Genomic DNA, 22597 nt, shown 5'->3' with positions numbered 1-22597 from the left:
TTTTTAATGAATCAACTATTTAGCTTATCTGATATAAATAAAAAGTTGTACTTGAATAAACTTTTGTCTGTGAGAATGCTTGTTGAGAAATGTCCAAAAATTATTAGTAACGTTTAAAGCTTGTTATAAAAATCCAAACAAAATAACTTCGTTAGATAGAATTAATGCTAATTTAACACTTTAATTTTGCTTAGTATTATAATTTGATTATTATATTATAATTGTACAAAATTTAAATTTGAAATTTGAAGATAAATGAAAAAGCTGTAAAAATATCAAAAAATTTCATTCTAATATCATCAATACTGTGAACCAGAGTTGCCATAATCTAAACTTTTGTAAATCTAGTGATTTTAATTTCTTTGCTTAACATACATTCAGATTGTTGTGCCATAACATACAAGTTTTTCAGCCGCTAGGTTTAAAATGATTTTATTTGTAAAGGCCCTGCATTGAAAACAATTTAAGTTGCAGCAGAACTCATCAAAAATAACAACTAAGCTGTGAACAATCATTATGTTTCTTAAACATTTTAATTCTACGTTGAAATACTTATAGAAATTACACAATTATCTAAAAGGTTGATTTTTTATATAAAAGTTATCAACAGCTTAAAAGGTTTTAATTTATATTGAAAACAAAAAACAATAACTACTCAAGTCATTTTTATAAAAACATATTTTATTTTTAGAAAAAACATGTTATTTTTAACAACTTTTGTTTCGTAAAACGAACTTATTTAAAACAAAAACAAAATTTTAGCAGTAATTATTTACTTAAGAATTTTGTAGTAACACCTTAAAACAATTTCAATTAAATTAAAAGACAGAAAAAAAAATCACTTTAGGAAGTATTATACTAAAAAATAAAGTAGTGGTCTGGATCAAACTTTAAGAAACTAAGGAAAAAAATAAACCATAAAATCATTTAAAATCATAATTAACTTTTTAATAAACTGGACTTATTAGATTGGAGCTTTTTATTTTAAATATACTTCTTCTAAAACATAAGGACTTTTTTCTTCGAAACTAGTCAACTTTATTAGGATAAGAGAAAACCTTAAAAAAGCTTACTGAAAACACAGGCTATAATTTGAAAAAGCTTTAAAAAACAACACTCTAAACAATAAAATTTTCAATTTTAAGAGCGGGAATTATTATGTATTAAACTTTTCTTAGGCGGTTCCTTTTCGGTTGGAAAATTCAAAATAAAATTGTGCTGGTCGAGATCCGACTCGTCTTTCAGCTGCAGGTTGGAAGTAATAGGGACGATGTTCTTTTTTTGCTGGTGTTTGAGCTGCTGTATTTTTTTCTGCTGCTTCAAATTGAACTGCTGAAACTCGTCTACTTCGTTGTGCTTAATTCGTGTGTTTGTTAATTAGTACTTATATACTAAGAATCAGCTAAATGTGTTTTGCTTTACGTAAATAGTGACAAGTTTATAGTGTCCATAGTGAAAAAATTTGATGTAGTTCTATGTTATACTATAATTAAAACCAAAAAAATGTAAAAGCTAAATTTAGTTATTTCAGCCTTTGTATTTGTTTAACCTTATGAAATATAAAAATTTTAAACACACTTTTCAATACTTAGCTAATTGTGTGTTATTTTTCATAGTTTTTTTTTGAAATTTTCTGGAAATTAAATATATCAATCAAAAAAAAATTTTAACGCTTAACATTATCATTACAACTTTAAACTAAATATAATGTCAATTTTATAATTTATAATGGTTTTTAAATACTTGTAATTTTTCTGCACCCCTAACAAATATACTACGCGTCGCAAATAGTACTAACTAACTTATTTAGTTTTACAATAGTATAAAAGTCTACGTTTAATAAGAACTCAAAGTAAAAAAAACAAACTTGCTGTGTTGACTTATTACCGGTGCAACTCGAGTCAAACCTTCCACCATTCGATCTTTGCCTTGACATTGCATGCTTGTGTCTTGACTCATGAAGATATTTCTAAAAAATTCATATTATATTTTTTGAAAGACTTAATAGATGTAATTTCAATGTTTCTATAATTATTATGTTAAGCTAGTTTTATTGACAACTGCAGTTAAGAGGTTACATGACTATTCAAATTCGGAAAATTCAAATTCTTTAAAAATGTTAAAAGGGCCACAACTCAAAAAATAATACATATTTAAAAAATTAAAAAAGCGTCTGGAGGTTTAAGTAATAAGATAATGAAAGTAAAAAGATTTGAATAAAAGTACTTATTAAAGATAATTTTGAAAAGTACTCAAAATTTATATATTATAAAACTTTTTTAGCCATATCTCAAAAAATATTAGAAAAATTGTAAAAAAGTATAGTAGGTATTAATTGGACCTACAACAGCTTTTTTTAACTTTTTCCAAACGTGTATTACTTTTTGATTTGCGGCTCTTTAAATATTGAGTTAAGAACTTGAATTATCTGAATTTAAATAATCGTGCACCCTATTTTATTTGAGTATCAAGTACAAATCAAACAGAAGGGTTTATAAAACTGCACAAAGTTTTTCTTATTTCTGACTAATTACTGAGGATCTATATCTTGAATATAAATACTTTTCCAAAAATAGAAACTCACTGAAAGCCAATGAAATTCTTCAGCTATATATTATTTTAGATAAATTTGTTTAAAAACTTTTATAAAAGGACCTAAATACTTAATATTATAATATCTAAAAAAAATTAGCCAAAATGTAAATCGATGGAACTCTTTTTTAACACAACATAAAGTTTTTTTTTAATTCTATAGTAAAATATTTTTTTTACTTTGGGAAATTATACAACAGTTGCTGTAGAAAAACAGCATTAACCTTGTGATCTGTTGTAAGATCTAAACATTGTATACTTTTTAAAATTTAATCTTTTATGGTTGTTAATTTAACACCTTGTAAATTTATATATATATATATTAACAACAAACTAATCAATGTCTATTTTTTAAATTTGTGCATAAAAAATAGAGAGGTTAAAAACAATTTTTTCAAACTTTAAAAATAACTTGCTTAAGGTTTTCAATCAACAAAAAGAGTTTAGTAGTTTAAACAAAATAGGAAGTAAATGTTAGCTCAGGATAGAAAGTTGTAGTTTTGAATTAAAAGGGCTACTGATATCTTTATGATATTTATAAACCTAAATTTTTGAGAGCTTAATAGAAAAAAACTAAACTTTTTAAAAGCACAAATTTTTTGAGGTTTAATTAGAACACATGACTACTACATAAAATAAGTATCTAGATTATTTTTCAAACTTCATGTCCTGTACATCAACTTAGTAAAATAAGTTTTTTTTAATGTCACAAGTTAAAGTAAACAATATTTTATATAAAATTTAATATTTAACAAAAGTATAAACACCATAGACGAATTTAAGTCAAGTTAATGTAACAAAAAAAGTGATTTTTTTTTTTCTCCCAAAAAATTGAATTGTGAGTAGAAACTATCAATATAGTAAAAAAAAACTATACATACTAAAATGTTTAAAGTATACTTAAGCTTTTAATGTAAAACCAAAACGTTCTACCTTTTATTTCATCAATGAGATATTTTTTAGATCTTGATTTTTTTATTGAAGAAAATTAAAAACATATACTAGTGATCATAATAAACTATAAGTAAATTAATTATAGTAATGCAAGTTTTAAAATAATAAACATAATTTTAAATAATATATTTTTGAAAATAAATAAATCAACGTTAGTAGTAAAAAAATATCACGTTTTACAATACTATGGTTCTAAGACAAGAGATAAGATACTAAAGATAAATTATTAGACCTTGATTTTTATAAAATGTTTTACTAAAAGAGTATTATAAAAAGTGTATTTTTGCTACGGCTCAGGACGTATCTTTTAGCTAACTTGTGCAAAACAATTAAAATAAATGTACAAACACGCTCTTAATTAAATTGTAAATTAAGTGAGCAAAGGGGTAATTTTAATAACTTACTAACTATCTCATTCAGTTTGTGTTTAAAAAATTCTTTTTTTAGTTTTTTTTAAATAAAAGTGGTTCATGCAAGGTTACCAGAGGTTTTTGGTAAATTTTTCAAGGTTTTCTGATTTTTTTCAGGTTTAAATAAACAATTTTCTCGGTCCATTTTAAGTATAAAATTAAACTTAAGGTAATATAACTATCTTAAATAATTTAACAACATTGAAAAGATACTTAAAAGCTACATAAAGCATGCTTTTAACGAATTTTTTTTTTGATCTTTATGACCTACTTTTCGTATCTAATTGAAACATTGTTACTTTTCAAGTAAAAATAGTGTAAAACTCCAGGTTTTTTGGCAACTTTGTTCATGTAAGACTTTTTCTAGCAAATCCGATTTGTTACTTATAAAAAGACTGCCAATATCTGATCTATCAAATTATAGCTGAAATACTCTACTCTATAAAATATGTCAAAAAATACAAACATATTTTTCTTTTTTAGTAAAAAGTAGTTATAAAGTCAACTGACCTTTCTTTCTTTTGGCAGGCGACCTTCGTTTTCAAGCTTAGCCCTGGCAGCCCTTCTCTTGAGAATTCTGTTGTACTGCTTTGCATTCACGTACAGAGGTTCTTCGTCAGGCACTACGGGAGCCGCTGCCGGTTGAATTGAAATATTAGCAGTTGAAGTTGACGCGGTGTTCCCTGGAAGCACCTGTTGTGAAATATTATTTGCAGTAGATGTGTTTGATTATGATGGATCTACAATCTTTTTTTTGTAGAACAACACACTACAAGTTACTCATAAAGTTTTGATAATTGTTTTTAACATGCAAAAAGTTTCTTTATAAATGCTACATTATTTTTCGTACAAACCATTTTATATTCTTACCATAATAAGAGGACTGTTGTTCCTTCCGTTTCCTAGTGCACTTGTTATAATATTGGAGATGTTAGAAGAAGGATTTCCGTGAATTATAATTGGCTGCTGCTGTGACGAACCATCGGCCTAATTTGTTTAATTGATTTTTAATGACAAATAACACCATAAAGACTAAAAATAAAATAAATAAGAAAACCTCAAAAAGGCTAGTATACTTAAAGATAAGTCTGACTTGCATATTTTTTGTGTCAGCAGAATTTTTTTTTTTTTCTTTTTTCAATTTAAAATACTAAAACTTTATTTTTGATTAATTTTATATATGTTTGGGTAAGGTGGGTTACGGATAAGGGTATAAATAAAAAAATAATAAAAACAACTTTTAAAAAATTGCTGACTCAGACTGACCTTTAAGTATACTTTCCCTTAAAAATACATTTTTAGAAAAAAAAATATATTTGTGTAAACAAAAACTATTATTTGTACTCAATTTAAAATTTACATTGATAAAAGTGTTTTACAAATTTTATAACTTTATTAACTAGTGGTATATACAACTTTATTATGGTACACCTAATTAAAATGATATGGTGAAAAATATGTAGTTACTATATGAAACTAGCTTGAAAAAATGAGCATTGAAAAACTACATTAAATATATCTTTTAATTTCTTAAGATTGTAAAAATTTAAGGTATAGAACTAAACTTTATGTTAAAGTTTATTGAAAAAAAGACACGATAAGTCTGGTATACTTAAAATATATACCTGGACAGTATCTTCAGATTCCATTAAAAAAAACAAACAGTTTATCTAAACCTTGAAATACACTTTGTTTAATATTTTTTCAAACCGCTAGAAATTAAAAAGTAAAAAAAAAAAATTTTTGTATTTGATATAATAAAATGGGTCAAGGTTCTTCTTTATAAAGTTTATAATAATACCATACGAAAAGCTGTAGGTTTAGTTAATGAAACAGAAAAATAATAATTCTAGTATTTCAAATTTTACAATAAATTTTTCATAACTTGTGAGATTAACAAAACAATTAGTTTAAATAAAGATTTATAAACGTTTGAAATAATTTTAAACTTCACTATGTATTTAATTTTAATGACTTTCAACAATAAAACTTTTCAATAAAATGATAAATAACCTTTTTATGTCATTTTAATCTGATAAGTAATATTTAAAAAACAATTCAAAACAGCAGAAATAATTTTATAGAACATTATCAGCACCGAAAAAAAAAACGATTAAGAGAAAATTAAAACGTTTAAATTAAAATTTCAACTACACCACTTGAATTGATAAAATCACAAAACTTAATTTATAGAAAATAAAGAAATCTTTTTATAAAGATTCTTCGTTTTTAAACTTAAGAAAATAACCATAAGCTTAAATTTATATTAGTTTTTACATCAGAGAATAAAACTTTTTAGCAGATAAAATTGATCACACTTTCTTAGTCTGTTAATGTTTTTTCAGCAATACTTTAAGGAAAATTAGTAAGCTGAAATTAAAGCTTTATGAAATTAAAAATCTATAGCTATCATTTGTTAAAACTGTCTTGATGTCATTTGTTTAGTGTCACTAATTATTTCAAATTCCTTGCTTTTTTCAGCTTGATGATATTGTTTTTTAAACCAAAACAATTTCATTAATTAAGCTTGAAAAACGAGTTTGAACTGTTTAAATGACATAAAGCTAAAACCACCGCTTTCGAGCTAAGTGTTATGATAAATGGACTGGACATTTAATAGCTTGATAACATCACATAGACTAAAAACTAATAAAAATTATGTGTTAGATTATTAAAAACATTCTACTAAGTTTACATGAGCTTCTTTAAAGTCTCTAAAAATTTAATAATATTATTAACGACTCAATGAAAAAAAAGTAAAATTTTAAATAATCATATTTTTTGATGTGATTCTCTCTTAAAAACTTTGATTTTTCATCTGTACTAAAACTAACTAGTATATAATTTAAGCCTGAATAACGTATGGCTCGCAGACCAGACCTAGCCTACGACGTATTTGTAGCTTGAAAAGATTTTGCGTAGTTTTAATAAAACTGAGCTTTTTGATAAACGCCTTTTTTGAAATGTGCTCTCAAGTTTAGTATTATTACACAGAAGTGCTTATTAAATGTACTTTTCGTTGTACTTTCACTTAATAAAAATTCTAGCCGTTATAGTACAATTTCTCAAAATTACGCTGCACACTAAAATTATTTTACAAATCAACGTAATACATTTTCTGGTAAATCTGTTCCGCCGACTAGAAAAGCTTCCCATCCCTAATCAAAAAAATAAACTAATATTTTTTTAATCATATAATTATTTAAAATATAACTTAATAATTAAAACAAAAATTAATAAGCCCTCTTAAAAACTTGTTGAAGCTACATACTAAAAATCTCCAAAAATACCTCTAAGATATCTATACATACTAACATCTAAGCGCAAACTAGTTTAAAGTCTAAATTAAAAACCAAATTAGTACCCAAATTACACAAAATTTAGTACAGTAACCTGCCAACTAGGTACGCACTTTAAACACAGCGCAAAAATTGCGTACCCAACTAGCAGTATCTACCTAGTAACTTTTGGTAATTAATCACCAAAATTAAGTCTGATACAAGCATGTTAAAATTCACTAAATTTTACAAATAACTATTAAAGAAAAATTTCCCAAAACGATAACTTTTACCATAAAAACAAAACATAATTTTGGTATTAGAAGTCTTGAGTATATACTTTATACATGTATTTATATTTGTACCTTGTAAATTTACACAGTAAATGTAGTTTATTACTAATTTTTAATAAATGAAGATTGATGAAAAATATGATCATTCTTTTATTAAATTGTGCTTTTTCAAAAAATTTTATAGTTATAAAATTTTACTCCACTTTATTGTTTAGCAATATATTCATTTTAATTAGCTGTCTTCGTAGAAAACACAACAACAAACCGTAAAATGGTGTGATGCTCATGGTAGACTGTGGTTTCTATCGTCAATATTGGCAGTAATGGATTTTATAAGGAGTGCTTAACAATTTTATAAGTTTACTTTTCATTTTGTTTATATGTAATTGTCATGGTTACGACAATCTTAGGTCACTTAGACCAACCAGGAAAATTCAGGCTAGCTTAAAACTTTTGAAAAACTCTATTTATTTTGATTTTATTTTTGAACACAGCTTTTTTCGGCTAAAAAATTGCGTACCTAGTTGACAGGTTACTGTACACTGTACAGCTCTTTTGAATTTAATATTATATAAAGAATACAGTGGATTTGAACAGTTGTTTATTATCTGACCTAAACTGTTATATTTTCAACTTAAATGTAAAATATGTATTTTTATTGATAGGTTTTTATTGTTTCAAACATATATAAATGATAAAAAGAAACAAACAAAAGAAAAAGACTTACTGTCTTTTACTGTACGGTATAGTATACTTCTCAGATTATATTTTCAATAAGAAGCTATTATCACCTACAAATAGTGTGTAGATCTAAATATAACTTGTATAAATAATTGTTCTATCTATCAAAATTGTGCTTTTTGGTTATGACTCCTTAAACTTTTAAAATAATGTACAATACATGTACTAAAAATTTCTATATCATATAATACAGTATCAAAGCTATCGAAATTGAACAATCAAGACAAGCGAAAACTAGTTATACTTTAGGCTTCTAAAATAAACTGCTTAATTAATTGTATTTAAACAATTAATTAAAGTTATACGTTCAATAGAAAGTGATTTTGAAGCAGGACTTAGTTTTCATACAAAATACAATTTGAGATGTTATAAAAATTTAATGTATTTTAGTCTTACATTAATCAATCCTACAACTCAATACAAATCAGTTTTACTTCAAAATTTTATCTTTACTTCATCTTTTTACTAATACAACAATAAGTATATGTACATCTTTTTCTAAACATGACTTTTAAAAGCAAAAAAAACTTTCAAAATCAAAACAAGCATAATAAACTTCTAAAAATTTCTATAAAAATTAAGCTAAAAAGCAGGCTCACTACAAAAACTTTGATGAAGTTTCTATTTATAAACCTGACTATTTTTATTATTTTTACTTCCGCTTGGAATAATTTTTGGTGGTAGATGGTTTTGATGATAATTAAGTTGATTGTTCTGTGAGAAATATTTGTTATCTTGGGATAACAACCTTGGTTTTTGTCTTCCAAGCTGTTTTAATACATCAAAACTAGATAGTTGTGGAAATTCATTCTAAGAGTAAGACAGCAAAGCATTACATTGTTATAGATTTTGTTGAGCTGATATTTCAATCTTTTTGAAAATACTTAAAACAATGTGTATTACTTCCACATTATAAACTCTATAGATGCAATACATTATAATACCTATACATTTATGTGATTTTAAACATAATTTTCAAGCAACAAATAATTAACCCAAAACTGGAAAAGTTTGCATTGTAAATAAGTTACAAATTCGTAATTACTTAGGAAGTAAATAATGTTACAGAAATAAATAATTATACTGCAAATGTATATACAGTGTATGTTAACATTAGATCACAAATGACATTACTTGTTGAGCTTGCTGAATAACAAACTGAGGTTGACTTTGAACTTGAGAACTTCCGTTACTGCTATTTAGAAACTGCAAACCACTGACAGATTGTTGGCTTTTACCACTAGACGTTTGGTTACTCTGTTAAATATTTGTGTTAAGTACAAATAACTTAAAGTAAATTGATTTACTTTAATTAATGTATGTTGATATTTTTTTTTTTTATAAAACAAAACTAAGTGAGTTGTGTGAACTTAAATTTCAATTAAAATATATTTTAAAGAGAACAAAAAAAAATTTTTCAAATAGTTAATAAGTTTATGCCTGATACTTACTAATAACATAAATCGGCAGTACTATCTTTTATTTCTAAAAGTTGCAATAAACTAACTTTAGGATATTTGAATTTTTTTGAAACTTAACGGTTACAACTAATTTTTAACATTAGCAGACTGAAATACTAAGATGAGGCTATGCCATATGATTTGATAAATATCATGTTACTTTTAAACTAATGAAGTGATTTTGCAAAACAGTGTTTAATAAACTTAAAAGTATAAAGTTAGTATGCAATGATATAATTATTTTTAATCAAATAGATTTTTAACATTTTTAAAAACTGCTAAAAATAATACAGTGCTTCCTCACTTATCCAGGGTTGCCACAGATCAAACTGAGAAAAATTTCCTGACTTTTTTAAATCAAACTCTTAATATAAACTTATTTAAAATACATAATCAAACACTTGAAACTATATAAAGCTTTTAATATTATTTTTATACAGCTTAAAACAACAGTTTTTTTTTGCTGAATTCAATCATCTACCTTCCATTACATCACTTGAACCATCTGTGTATGATTGACGTATTTGCAATAAACAACTCTATACTACCTACCAGCAAAATACTTGTATTTTCTAACTTATAAACTCATGGAAGTGTCCTTGCCACAGATCATGAACACTAAAAATTAAACCAAAACTGCTTGTTCAAGTAGGGTAGTAGTTCAATATGTTAATAGAAAAATTTTGCAGTTTTATAAAAGATATTTTATTAATTTTTACCAGATGAAGGCATTGGAAATTAGGAAATTTTGAAAATTTCTAGAAAAATTTGTAACTTTAGTAGATTTTTATTTAATTTTTCTTAACATTTGAAGTCTTTGGAAAATAAGGAATTTTGTAAATTTTAACTGACAAAATTTAACCTGTTTTTCAAATTTAGTCAAATTTCCTGACTTTTGTAACTTTTTTAGTATATCCTGACCTTGTGGCAACCCTGCTTATTGGGCCAAGTATTTTTTTTGGCCAGATAAGCATTAGGCCGTATAACTACAAACATAGTACTTTTTTCTAATAAACTATTTCTTTTATATTATGAAATGCATACAACAGAACAAAAACTAAATTATAAACTAGCTTACTTTATTTTCAGAATTTTTACTGAAACAAACTATTTAAACAGACATAGAATAAAAGGAACAATACATTAATTAATTCTAAATTTAATTAGCAAAAATTAATTACGCCGTAAACAGTTTAGCTAATATTGGAATTCTTTCTTAAAAAGGAAAGAATGGCGGTTTTTTAACAAGCTTTCTAGTTTCTTAGCAGAAAACTTTTTTATTTACTGAGCGCAAAAACAAAAATTTTTAACATTAAGTTTGCGATTTTTTCAGAAATATGAAAACCGTAAACTGCTCAATTAGTTATAAAAAATTGAACTAATCGTGTATTTATAGTAAAACATCAATTTTAACTTCAATTTTACTACCAAAACAATGTTTCACTTGTTTAAACAATTTAAGCAAGATCTGCAGTTGTTAATATTATGTTATCAAATAGAAAGTATTGAATATAATGGTAAGATATTATTCTCCTTACTTATAAGTTGAAATTTTTATTGTAATCTTAAAATTAATGTAAAGTAAACAAAAGCATTGACTTGAGCTTAATTAAATAAATCTACTTCTCGACCGAGATCAGCCGGATAAACGAGGAACCAGATGATTGAGGAAACACTATCTTAACATTTTTATGTGTTAAATTTTGAATTTAAGATCAGTCTTATAAATAAAAATGCTAAAAAGTTAGCTGAGTTAAAAAAATAGTTTACCTTGATTTTTACAAGTTGATCTTTTTTATGAATTTTTATCCTAGCTATCACACATTTTTATCGCTTTACAAAATTCAAAGTAAATTTTGAGATTTTTGTCATTCAATTGGTTCCTTAAAGAAGGAACAAACCAAAAACGCAAAAAAAAAAACTATTTCAATAAAAATCTATCTCTCCTTCATTTTTAAATTAATATTCTTCAAAATTAAAAAAAAAGTTCACTACTAATATTTAAAATTAAGTATTTTAAATGTAGGATTTTTGTTTTCTTTTAACTATCCTTTTTTTTCAAAATTCTAACATTAAAGGGTAGCTGTCAAATTTGCAAGAGCATACAAAATTTCACAAGGGGACAAAATTGCACAAAGCGACTTTTGCACAAAGATTCACTTTTGCACAGAGACATTTTTGCATGGATTGAATTTTTTTTTAATTAGTGTTTTTTTTTTGTCACTATCACCCCTAACCATTACCCTTGGTCGGTAACTTTTTTTTATTAATTTTTTTTTCTAACTTTTTTTTTATAATTTTCATTAGTTTTTTTTTTTTACTTTCACTGTTACCCCTAACCCTTACTCTCAGTCAGTATTTTTTTTTTCTTTTTGCTTTTTTATCAATTTATCTTTTAGTTTTTTTTTCTGTTTATTTTTATTAGATTTTTTTCTGGTTTTTTTTTACTCCCGTGCAAAATTGTAACTTGTGCAAAGTTGACCCTTGGTGCAAAATGTCTTTGTGCAATGTTGTTCCCTCTTGCAATTTAATCCTCTCGTGCGAATTTGTCTTTGTGCAAAAGTGTGTTCGTGCAATTTTGTCTTTATGCAATTTTGACCCGTTCCTAACATTAAAAGTCTTCTAAACTATACATGGAATGTTTCCTAAAAAGTTTGATGTCTATAGCTCAATAAATGAAGAAAAAAATAGGTTTTTAGTGAATTTTTAAGTTTTAGAGAAAATTGATGATTATATTTTGCAGTCAATATGTTTCTATCGAAACTATTTATGTAGCTAATATATCTCAAAAGATATACAGAGTTTAAACACTAGTTTGTAGTTTATATTTATAACTTTTATTTGTGAGTCAATGCTAAACTTTTTAAAAAAAATGCCAATAAATTTAAGAAAATACCATATTTTTGAAAAAGTTTTGAAAATAATTAAATACACGAAAAACTACTTTTAGTATTTTTATATCAAGTTAAACGTATGTGTACTAAACTACTTTTACTTAAATATTCACGATGTATATCAAGAATTTAAATTCTAGTTTTTAGCCTTTTAAAGCTTTAAAGAAAATTTAAATATTAAGAACTAGTATTTTTTTCATTTAAGAGTTCATTTTTTGTTTATATAGGAATAATATATTTTGTATTCCTTACAAAAAAAATTAAAGATGAGATTAAATACAACAAATTTTCTAATTATTTCTTCATTATCTCTAACCCTAATATACACTTTCATTGTTAATAACAGTTATGGTATATTTTCCAAGAAGCAAAAATTATAAATTAAAATAATTTCTTGAATAGTTGTTACCTAATTTCTATTGACCATATGACCAACCATGCTAAAAACTTTAAAATGTCAATAATTACAAAAATAAAAACTTATAAACATTTCAAATTTCTTCTGAACTCTATTAGAAAATATAAATAAATACTTATGACATTGTGTACACAATACAGAAGTTTGTTTTTTTTTTTTTTAATGACTTATTTTTTATAGTTAAGGTTTTGGTTTTTTGAAAATGTTTATAAAATACAAAAATATTGAAAAAATTTAAAAGATAGTTTTTTTCCCAACTGTAAATTTTATTCTAAATAAACAAACTATTCATACTTAATAATTTATTAACATTAAAGCTAATTATATCAGTTTTTTTAAACACTTGCACAGTAGTGTACTTCATTGAGTGTGAACAAAAAGCTAATTGAGTGTTGAAAACATTTTAAAACAATATAATTTAAACTTCATCAAATATTTAATTTTATTAGATGTATAAACTTAAAAAAGAATATAAGTACTTTTTCTTAGATTTTGAAATTTTTATTATCAAGTTAATGCTAAACAATTTTGGTAACAATGCACAGTTCCTAAAAAGTTTTAGATTCACTGCAACATAATAGTGATCATTAAATACAAAGTTTAAAAAGCAAAGCTTTTAATTAGCAGACATGTTGTTGATTTAGTGCCACTTAACTAAGACTACCTTGACCACATATAATGTAACATTACTATGTTTAAATTGTTTAGTTATGTTTTAATTCCCAAAGGTAAATACAATGCAAAAACGTTTTGTGCAATCCGGATCAAAATTGTTGAACTATATGCAATCAAATTATTATATATTAAGATAAATGTATATTTAGTTTTCATAAACAAAACAAGATTTTATTAAAAATAATGCTAAGTAGATAATAATTTATAAATAAATGTTTTTTCATTCAGAAAATTACTAACTAATTGATTGTCTGTTTGTAATACAACCTGCTGTGCTTGCTGATTGTTGCTTACTATGTTTTGTATACTATTGTTTCCATTTAAGGTAATAACCTGTTTAAAAATTATTTAAAAATTAGAGCCAATAAAATGAATTAAAACAGCTACCCGACTTTAACAATAGAGTACAGCAATAAACTTAATGAGTTTGCGCAAACAGAATACAACATAACTTGTTATTTACTATTACTAGCATTATTTTTAAGTACTTTGATTAAGCATGTTTTGAGTTAAACCATAAAAAAACATAAGCAGACCTTCACTGTCTGTTAATACTTATTAAATCTTTAAACAACTTTACATTATATCTACAGGGTTGCCACTGGTTACTGGAAAATTTTCTCCAGATTTTTAAAATTTCCTCCAGATTTTTCAAAGTACACGTTTTTGGGTCTATGTTTATTTTAAAATGAAGTTTTAAAAAACCTGTGTTAAATAGTACAACAACATTGAAAAGATACTGTAAAGATACTTTAAATGTGTTTTCTAATAAAAAAATTGTTGATGATAATAAATTTTTTTCATATAATAGATTTTTTGTGTCAAATCAAAGTTTTGTAAATTAACATGTAAAAATAATTTAATTCCAGGTTTTTCCAGGTTTTGTGGTAACCCTGTATATAATTAAAACTTAATAACTACTTTGTTTTTTTAATTTTTGATACTAAAAAAATATATTTTTATACTAATTTGTAAAGTTTCACAACATGTAAAATTTTCAGTTATTCTGACATAAAATATAAGCACGAAACCGGTCGTAGGTTGTCTCGGATGGTGTTGTTGTTGGTCGGATGGTGAAGTTCATTAATTATAAAAAAATAGGAAATTGAATTTTCTATAAAGTACAAGACATAAACATCTAAAATGTACTCTTTTACAAAAACTTTAGTTAAAAAACCAAAAAACTACAATATAACAATAAAAAAAAACTTCTGTTAATTGATATTTAAAAACTTGATAAATCTAATACTAAATTGGTGTTTTAATAACTAATAACTGCTACATATTTTAACTTTCGACTTCTACGTTATTAATATATTGATTTCTACACAAATAAACCTAAAAACTAAAACTTATATCCAGTTTTTGTATTTTATAAATGATTTGAATCTGTTTACTTAAAATCTAATTTTATGATCAAATAAAATTCTACAGACTCTTAATTACAAATTTCAATAAAACTCAAACAGGTTAAGTAGTTGTTGAAGTTAAAAGCGTCTAAACTTTAATTAGTACAAATAACATTCAACTCATAAACATTTGAACCAAAACTTGTGAATTTTAGAAGGTGTTTTAAATGGTTATATAAATAAATTAAGAAGTTATGCTTTGATATTTCAACAATATAAACAAAACTGTGGTTTAAATACCAAAGTTCAAGTATTGTAACTTGAAGTTTGTCAAATCAAGTTTTTTGTTTAATACAAAAATTTAAATAAAATTGTTGTAAGTTTGACTACTATAAAAAAATTTTAAGTAATAAATATTTTCCATTAATTACTGAGTCCCTGTTTTAAATATGTAGATTTAAACAAAAACAAATATCAATACTTTATTTTAACTAATAATGTACATTTTCTTGAAATTTAATTTTAATTAGTTGTAATTGTGTTAAACCTGAAACGTTTGAGTATTAGGTTCATTTGTTGGAACTAAATGTGTATGTATACCATTCTGACCATCACTACTTAAGCGTACTTGTTGAGAGTGTTCAGAAAGATTGTCCATTATACTTGTCAATTTAAACTTTGAATTTTCTTTTCTGTCAAAGTATACTTAATATCAGAGTAATGTTTACACATCAGCTACATATAATTTGTTATATGTACCAAAACAAAACTTGATATTAATTTTTTATTTCAACCTTTTTTTATTGAATATTTAATGCATTATTTTTAATAGCTTAGATATTTTCTTAATGTTTCTCCTTAAATATTCAAAATAAACTTAATCTTTCCCTATATATGTTTAAATACTCTTCATATAATCAACAAATATAACTATTAAATGTGATTGAAAATTTATAGAACTAATATTAAAAAAAATCAAATTATGGTTAAATAAATCTAGTAGTTCACCAATTATATAACAGAATGTTTCTAATACTTCCTCTATATGTTTATTTTAAAGTTTCAGTAGACTTTTTAAAATTTTATTTGCTCAATAAACATTTAAATTTTAAGCAAAAATGAACTATTAAATATAGACCTAAAATAAGAGGCAAAACTTAAAAAAATTTCAGTTTTGTTTTTAAAAGTTTTTTTGTTGTGTTACTAAAAAAATTTAAAAAATTGGAAATTTAATATAACTGTGTTTACTTTTTATAATCAATATTTATTGTTTTTTTATAGATCATGTTTAAAAAGCATCAATTATTTATTTTTATAAGATTTTAATTCTAAAAAAATTGAAACTTCTTTTTGTTTTTTGGGGATAAAATGGTTTTTTAATGGTCAAAATAGAAATAAATAAACTTAAGAAATTTAGCTATACTAAGCTATTTAGATATGTTCTGTTATAAAAATAGTTTGTTATGTTAAAGCAGAGTCCCATCATATTTAGCTTCATATTTTCTTCTAGTATTTAGCTTTTTATATTCCATAACTTATGATATAATTTCAACTTTTTCTTCAATTGTTATTTCAATTAAATATGAACAACATTAATTTCTAGTTAAAATGAAAAATTTTAAGAAAAAGTTGAAATTTAATTTTTAGTAATGTTGTGTTAAACAAAAAGTAAATATTTTAAATAATATATATCAAAAGTTTTTGGTAGCTGTTGATTTCTGCAACCGTTCAGGGTTGCCAGAAGTTTTTGTTAAGTTTCTTCCAGGTTTTTAAAAAACAAGTTTTCTGGTCCATTTTTCTTATAAAATACTTAAGATAATAAAACTGTCATAATTAATGTAACAACATTGAAAAGATAGTTTAAAGCTACATACAGGGTTGCCACTGGTTTTTGAAAAATTTTCTCTAGGTTTGAAAAATTCTAAGAAGGTTTTTAAAAGTACAGGTTTTTGAGTCAGTTTTAAGTTTAAAATTAAGTTTAAGGTAAAAAAACATTGAAAAGCTACTTTAAATGTGTTTTTTAGTTCTAAAAAAATTTGATTATGACAAAAAAAAATTATTTACATAATAGATTTATTGTGTCAAGCCAAATTTTAATACTCAAAATGTAAATATGTTTAAAATATCAGAATTTTCCAGATTTTTAAGCCTAAAATGTCAAATTCTAGGTTTTTCAACAATTCAAGGTTTTGTGGCAACCCTGTACATAAAACGAGTTTTTTAATGAATTTTTTTTGATAAAAAATTATGATAGATTTTTTTGTAGCCAGCTAAAATCTTGTTACTTTTCATGTAACAATAATTTCAAATCCCAGACTTTTAAGTGATTTTTGTTCAAAATTCAAGTTTTTTTGACTAAATTGTCAAATTCCAGGTTTTTCTAGAATACCAGTTTTTTTGTCAACCCTGTTTAGAAAAATTTTAATTTTGAGATTTCAAAACATTTTGTTAGAAAGATCTTACAGCCAAATAGTAAGTTTAGGTCTGAGTTATATTTAAAATAGTTTACATCTAACTATTGCCAAAAAAGTAAAATTATATTAACTAACTTTTTAAAACTAATATACTTATTGTACTTCTTTTAGTTTTTAATATTATTAACTAATTTAAAAAACTAAGTTTGTGAGAAAATTTGTAATCAACTTAGTTTGTTATCTTTTTTTGTAAAATTCTGGAATATCATCAAGATTAATAATAAAAAAGATTACCTATAGTATTTACACTTATAAATTTATAACTTAAGAAATAAATAAAATTTAATTAAATCAATGTTTAAACTTAAAGTAATCTTTATAAGTTGTGTAATGATATGAGATACTTTAAAGCTTTTTTTATTGTCCATCAAATAGTTAACATCAAAGATAATATTTTTTTCTATTTAAAATGCATTTGCTAAGATTCAAAATAATTATTTTTTTAATTTGATGTGTTTTATTAGAAATTAAATTCAAAAAATTATACAACTTTATTGTGCATTATAATTTTTTTTATCATTAATTTCTTTATTTTAGATGTAAAACTTGGTTAACATTCTAAGTTTGTTCAAAATTTATCAAATTCAAGGTTTTCCACTTATAGTACAGGTTTATTACCCTGTTCACTGTTTTAATTAACTAAAAGATTCATAAAAATATAAGTTTCATAAGATGAATAAGCAAAAAGTTTTTTATTATAGTAAAACTTTATACATCAAGTTCTATTTTCATCTTAATCACTATATGAGCAAGGTAATGTAAAATACTAGGTTAATAAGTATAGTTAGTAAAAAGAAACTTAAGTAAATACTTATATCTAAAAATTATTTTCTTATATTATAAATCAAAGTAATTAAAAATCATTTTAAATAAACACTCCATAATCTACCCTATTATCTTTAAGAAAGTGTGCTATCATAATATATAAATTGCTGATTGCTTAATACAGAAGAATATACTTATGAAGAATAGTGTTAGAACTTAATATGTTAATGTTATTGAATATTTTTTTTACAAATTGACTTTTATTTGCCATATTTTTTATCATTATTTTATTTCAAAGTAGTTCGACAAACTTGTTTAAAAATCAAATTTCAAATTTAACATTAACAAACCTTTCTTTTGAATTTAAAAACATGTGAATTGAAAGAATGTAGAAAGAGCATCTTTAACTTTAATAAAACACTTATCTATTATGTAGATAAACTAACTTCAAAATAAGAAAGTTTCATATGTCCACTTTTTGTAATACAATATGATTGGACCTGATCTGCATTGAGGAACGAATTGAAATTCATAAAAGTTACAAACTAGGCCAATGGTGTAAACAAAACAATGCACGTGACAAAATTAGCACACACTTGAAACTGTTTTGAAATATCAGGGACTAAAAATTAACAACTTAAAATGTATCTTGTGCTATATATAAGTAGACTTTAAATCCTATCTATATATAATCTAAAATAAGACAACATAAAGTTAAAAAAACATTGATTAACTATAAAAGTGATTTTAGTTCTGCATAAATATGAGCAAAGATAAATGATCGGAACTTTTAATAATGTAAAACAGTCTATTTAAAGTGTAAATGAAATTTCGAATTATGAAAACTCAAACAAATAAGTATAGTTTGAATGTTTTAGTTAAAGAAGATTATTAAATTATTTTTCTTCTAGTAAATAACCTGTTTTTATAAAATATAAACTCTTCTACATTTAATTTTTAAATCTTATTCTCTAACTCGAACCTAATTCTGACGTTTTTGTATAAAAACTCCAAACTTAGTGAAGTGTATCAATCCGACTGATTCATTAGAGTTTTTAATTTATTAGCATTTGTTAAAAGAATAAAAAATACTATTAGGAGTTTAAAAAATTTGTTAAACTAAAGCATATTTTAGAACTTTGAATAATAGTCAAAATTGTAACTGTATTACGATATACTTAGATGTACAACTACAAAGTCACTTTAGCATGAGACTTTGTATTAAAATAAACGAATGTTTATTTAGATTTGTTTCTGGCAAATACTGGTCAGTATCTGGTCAGTATGTTTTTAAATAAATCTGTATAACAAGAAAAAGTGTATATAAATATATATTCCTTTTTAAGCAATATTAACGTCTTTATTATTTATCAAAGTATAAAAAACGTTTTTTTATTAAAAATATAACTTGTGCAGTGCGTGTTACACTTAAACTAAAATATAGTTATAGTTTCTTTTGGCTATTTATTTTATAATTTAAAACCAGCAGAGCTGTCAAAATATTATTAGTTTTTATGCCAATCGAGCGCTAAAGCGTATAAATTTTTGTTTGTTTTAAGACAGTAACTTTACGCTCGAGTAATTAGTGTAATATTCACAAATATGTCTTAGTATATTTAACAAATTCATTAACCTTTAAGACTTAAAGTTAATAAAACAAATATAAAAGTATTATAATCGAAAATTTACGAATATTTACAAGGATACAACCACAAACAATGTAAGTTAAGTTAAAGAATCACATCAAAATAAAAACTTTTACGGAACTAAGATTTTTTATTAGTAATAATTTAAGTTTTAGAATGCTATGTAAAGTGTCGTATTATTAGAAGTTTAAAAGATTATTAGAATTTAACTCTAGTTAGTTCATTAATAAAAAAAAGATGTTTTTTAAAACTAGTAGCCTCGCTAAACTTTATGGACTTGGTTAAATTTTGATTTTTTTTAATTTTTATTTTATTTTGAATTATATTTTGAAAGTTTAATCAAAGTTTTGAAATTATGTTGTAATTTTAATCACACTATGTTTGTTATACAGGTTCCGGAGATTTTTTCATTTTCGATTTTAAGAAATTTATTTTTTTTGATATTTTACATGCTTCTTTAAAAAAACTTTTAGACTTTTATTTCGGTCAGTTAATTTTTTGTTGGTTATTTATTGGTATGTAAAATTGATTAATCTATTTAATTTCTCAAACATAAGTAAAACCATAGTTAACAATATTAATTAAAAAAAGTTTATTACTACTTAGAGTTCTAAGTTATTTTTATAATATACTGTATAATATATATATGTTTATCAAACTAAAAACATAGTCCATAGCTCCATAGTTTACTATATTTTTTTGTTTTCAATATAACTATAATTAGGTTTGTATAAATGTTTTTAAATAATGACAAAAAATTAATTATTATTTTTTACCTAAGAACAATATAATCAAAGCGTAATAAATTAAATAACACTTTATATTGTTTTTATTAAAAAAAAACTCTAGGCTCGCATCAAAACTAAAAAATACTTCTCCTTCTAGTTACTGGCACATTCATAGTCATAGTTGTCAATTAATTGTTGGCCAACCGCAGAAAAATTATATTTGTTAGACTTTACTGATAAAGCCTTAAACCAGCTTTTAAATATTTTTAGCTCATGCTGTTGGACTCGTCTGTGGAAAATTTTTCTCACGTAGTCTATATATAGTATTGTATAGACTCTATATCACAACGCAAACTAAATTTATTTTGTTTTTTTAACAGGAATAGCGTTAAAAATTATTAGCACTCGAAAAATCAAGTTTACCTTAGACTTTTTTAGCTTGGTAATATTTTAGAGAGGTTCTCTAAGAGTTTTTGGGAAGTAAAAAATGTTATTTGCTCATTACGCTTAAGAAACATTTCGTACACTAATCGACTTCTAAGTCGATTTTACAAGAACATTTCTTCTGCTAAAGAAAATTAAATAGTTTTAAAATTTAGTTTTCACTCTTTTTAATTCTAATTTTGTTTTATTTTTTAAAAGCTTTATATATAGAATATTTTATCCCATTTTGTGTAAACAAAAAAAAATTGTATATAATATTAGAATTTTAAAACTTTATGTTAAGTATTTTTACAATGATTGTTTTCGTTAGTACTTTTAAAGTTTAATTTACCAAAGTGAGTTTTGTTTTTTTTCACTTTAGAATTGTTTTAGATTTTTATTTGATAACTTTCAACAGTAAACAGTAATGTTTTTATAGTTCTAGATTGATTAAAAGTTTAAATCGTACACTCGATAACGTCATTTTATATTCTACAATTTTTTCAATGTTTTCATTTAAATATATAGTTTTTTTAGTTTATTTTTACTAAGATAATGGTATTAAAGATTCTACTTTAAAAATTTTAACGATAGGTTGTTTTACATGAACTCTTTGTTGTTAAACATTTAAATATATGCAATTATTAGCAGTTATTAATTTGTTTAGCTTTATCTATAGTTTGTGTATAGAATACACACAACACAATTTTCTTTTAGTAAAAAATTGGTCCAACTAAATATTGCCTTTTTTCAGTATTAACCAGATCTAGTTTCGGTTGAATCTTAATTCAAAAAGTAGATCCGAATCTAGTTCTATTTTTTTAGACCCGGTGAATCACTAGTTTTAACATATGTTATCCAAAAATAGATCAAGATGAAGTTATTTAAAATTACCAACTGTAACTTTTTTTTGTAAAGAAACAACCACACTAAATTTATAACAGTATATAAAAACAAAGTAAATTACCGAGTACCGAGGGTAAAATTTTTTTTTGATTTTTTGAAAATTTTATTAATGTGTATTTAGGTTTTATTTATTTATTTATTTATTTTGTGTTTATTATTTTTTGTGTTTTCTCGTTAATATCAAACCAAAATTGTTGATAAATTAATAGGTTATCTTTCAAATAACTTTTTATTGACATACCAAATCATAGATGTATGAATAAAAACATATTGACTGATTAATTCATAGTTACTTTTCCTTCTTTCTTACATTACAAATCAATACTTTTTTGTTTGTAGTATTTTTATTTATTTTTTTTCTAAATAAATTAGTTTTATTTCAATATTTAATGTTCTATTAGAAGGTTAAACAATTTGTTTAGTCGGTTAACCCAATAAGACAAAATTTCGTACATAACAGGCAAGATAAAATGTAGAAAACACAATAGACATAACTATTTTTTTATAGGACATATAATTAATTAATAATCAAATCAAAAATTTAGCTATTATTCATTTGTTTATAACTTACATTAGATAACATTTTAATGA

The 22597-nt window shown here is 23.7% G+C and overlaps 1 protein-coding gene across 5 annotated transcripts; it reads right to left on the bottom strand.

The window, feature by feature from the left end:
- Positions 1–580: 580 nt before the first annotated feature.
- On the bottom strand, positions 581–18856 carry LOC145844112 (uncharacterized). 5 transcript variants are annotated; one of them, XM_082951463.1, is made up of 9 exons: positions 18654–18769; positions 15612–15756; positions 13956–14048; positions 9403–9525; positions 8902–9078; positions 4827–4943; positions 4467–4649; positions 1868–1969; positions 581–1356 (listed from the first exon to the last, which is right to left on the bottom strand). In XM_082951463.1, exons 1-9 carry the CDS (start codon positions 18674–18676, stop codon positions 1141–1143), a joined length of 1179 nt encoding a protein of 392 aa, XP_082807589.1. In that variant the 5' UTR covers positions 18677–18769; the 3' UTR covers positions 581–1140. The 5 variants fall into 5 exon arrangements, with proteins under 5 accessions (XP_082807589.1, XP_082807592.1, XP_082807590.1 ...); XM_082951466.1 differs by having other exon boundaries at positions 8902–8982; XM_082951464.1 differs by having other exon boundaries at positions 582–1356; positions 8902–9036.
- Positions 18857–22597: the final 3741 nt, after the last annotated feature.

Source organism: Thalia democratica, chromosome 9 (assembly GCF_965202585.1).
Source record: "Thalia democratica chromosome 9, ktThaDemo2.hap1.1, whole genome shotgun sequence".
NCBI classification, from domain to species: domain Eukaryota; kingdom Metazoa; phylum Chordata; class Thaliacea; order Salpida; family Salpidae; genus Thalia; species Thalia democratica.
The sequence above is the reverse complement of the archived record's forward strand: the minus strand, read 5'-3'. Positions and strand labels throughout refer to the sequence as shown.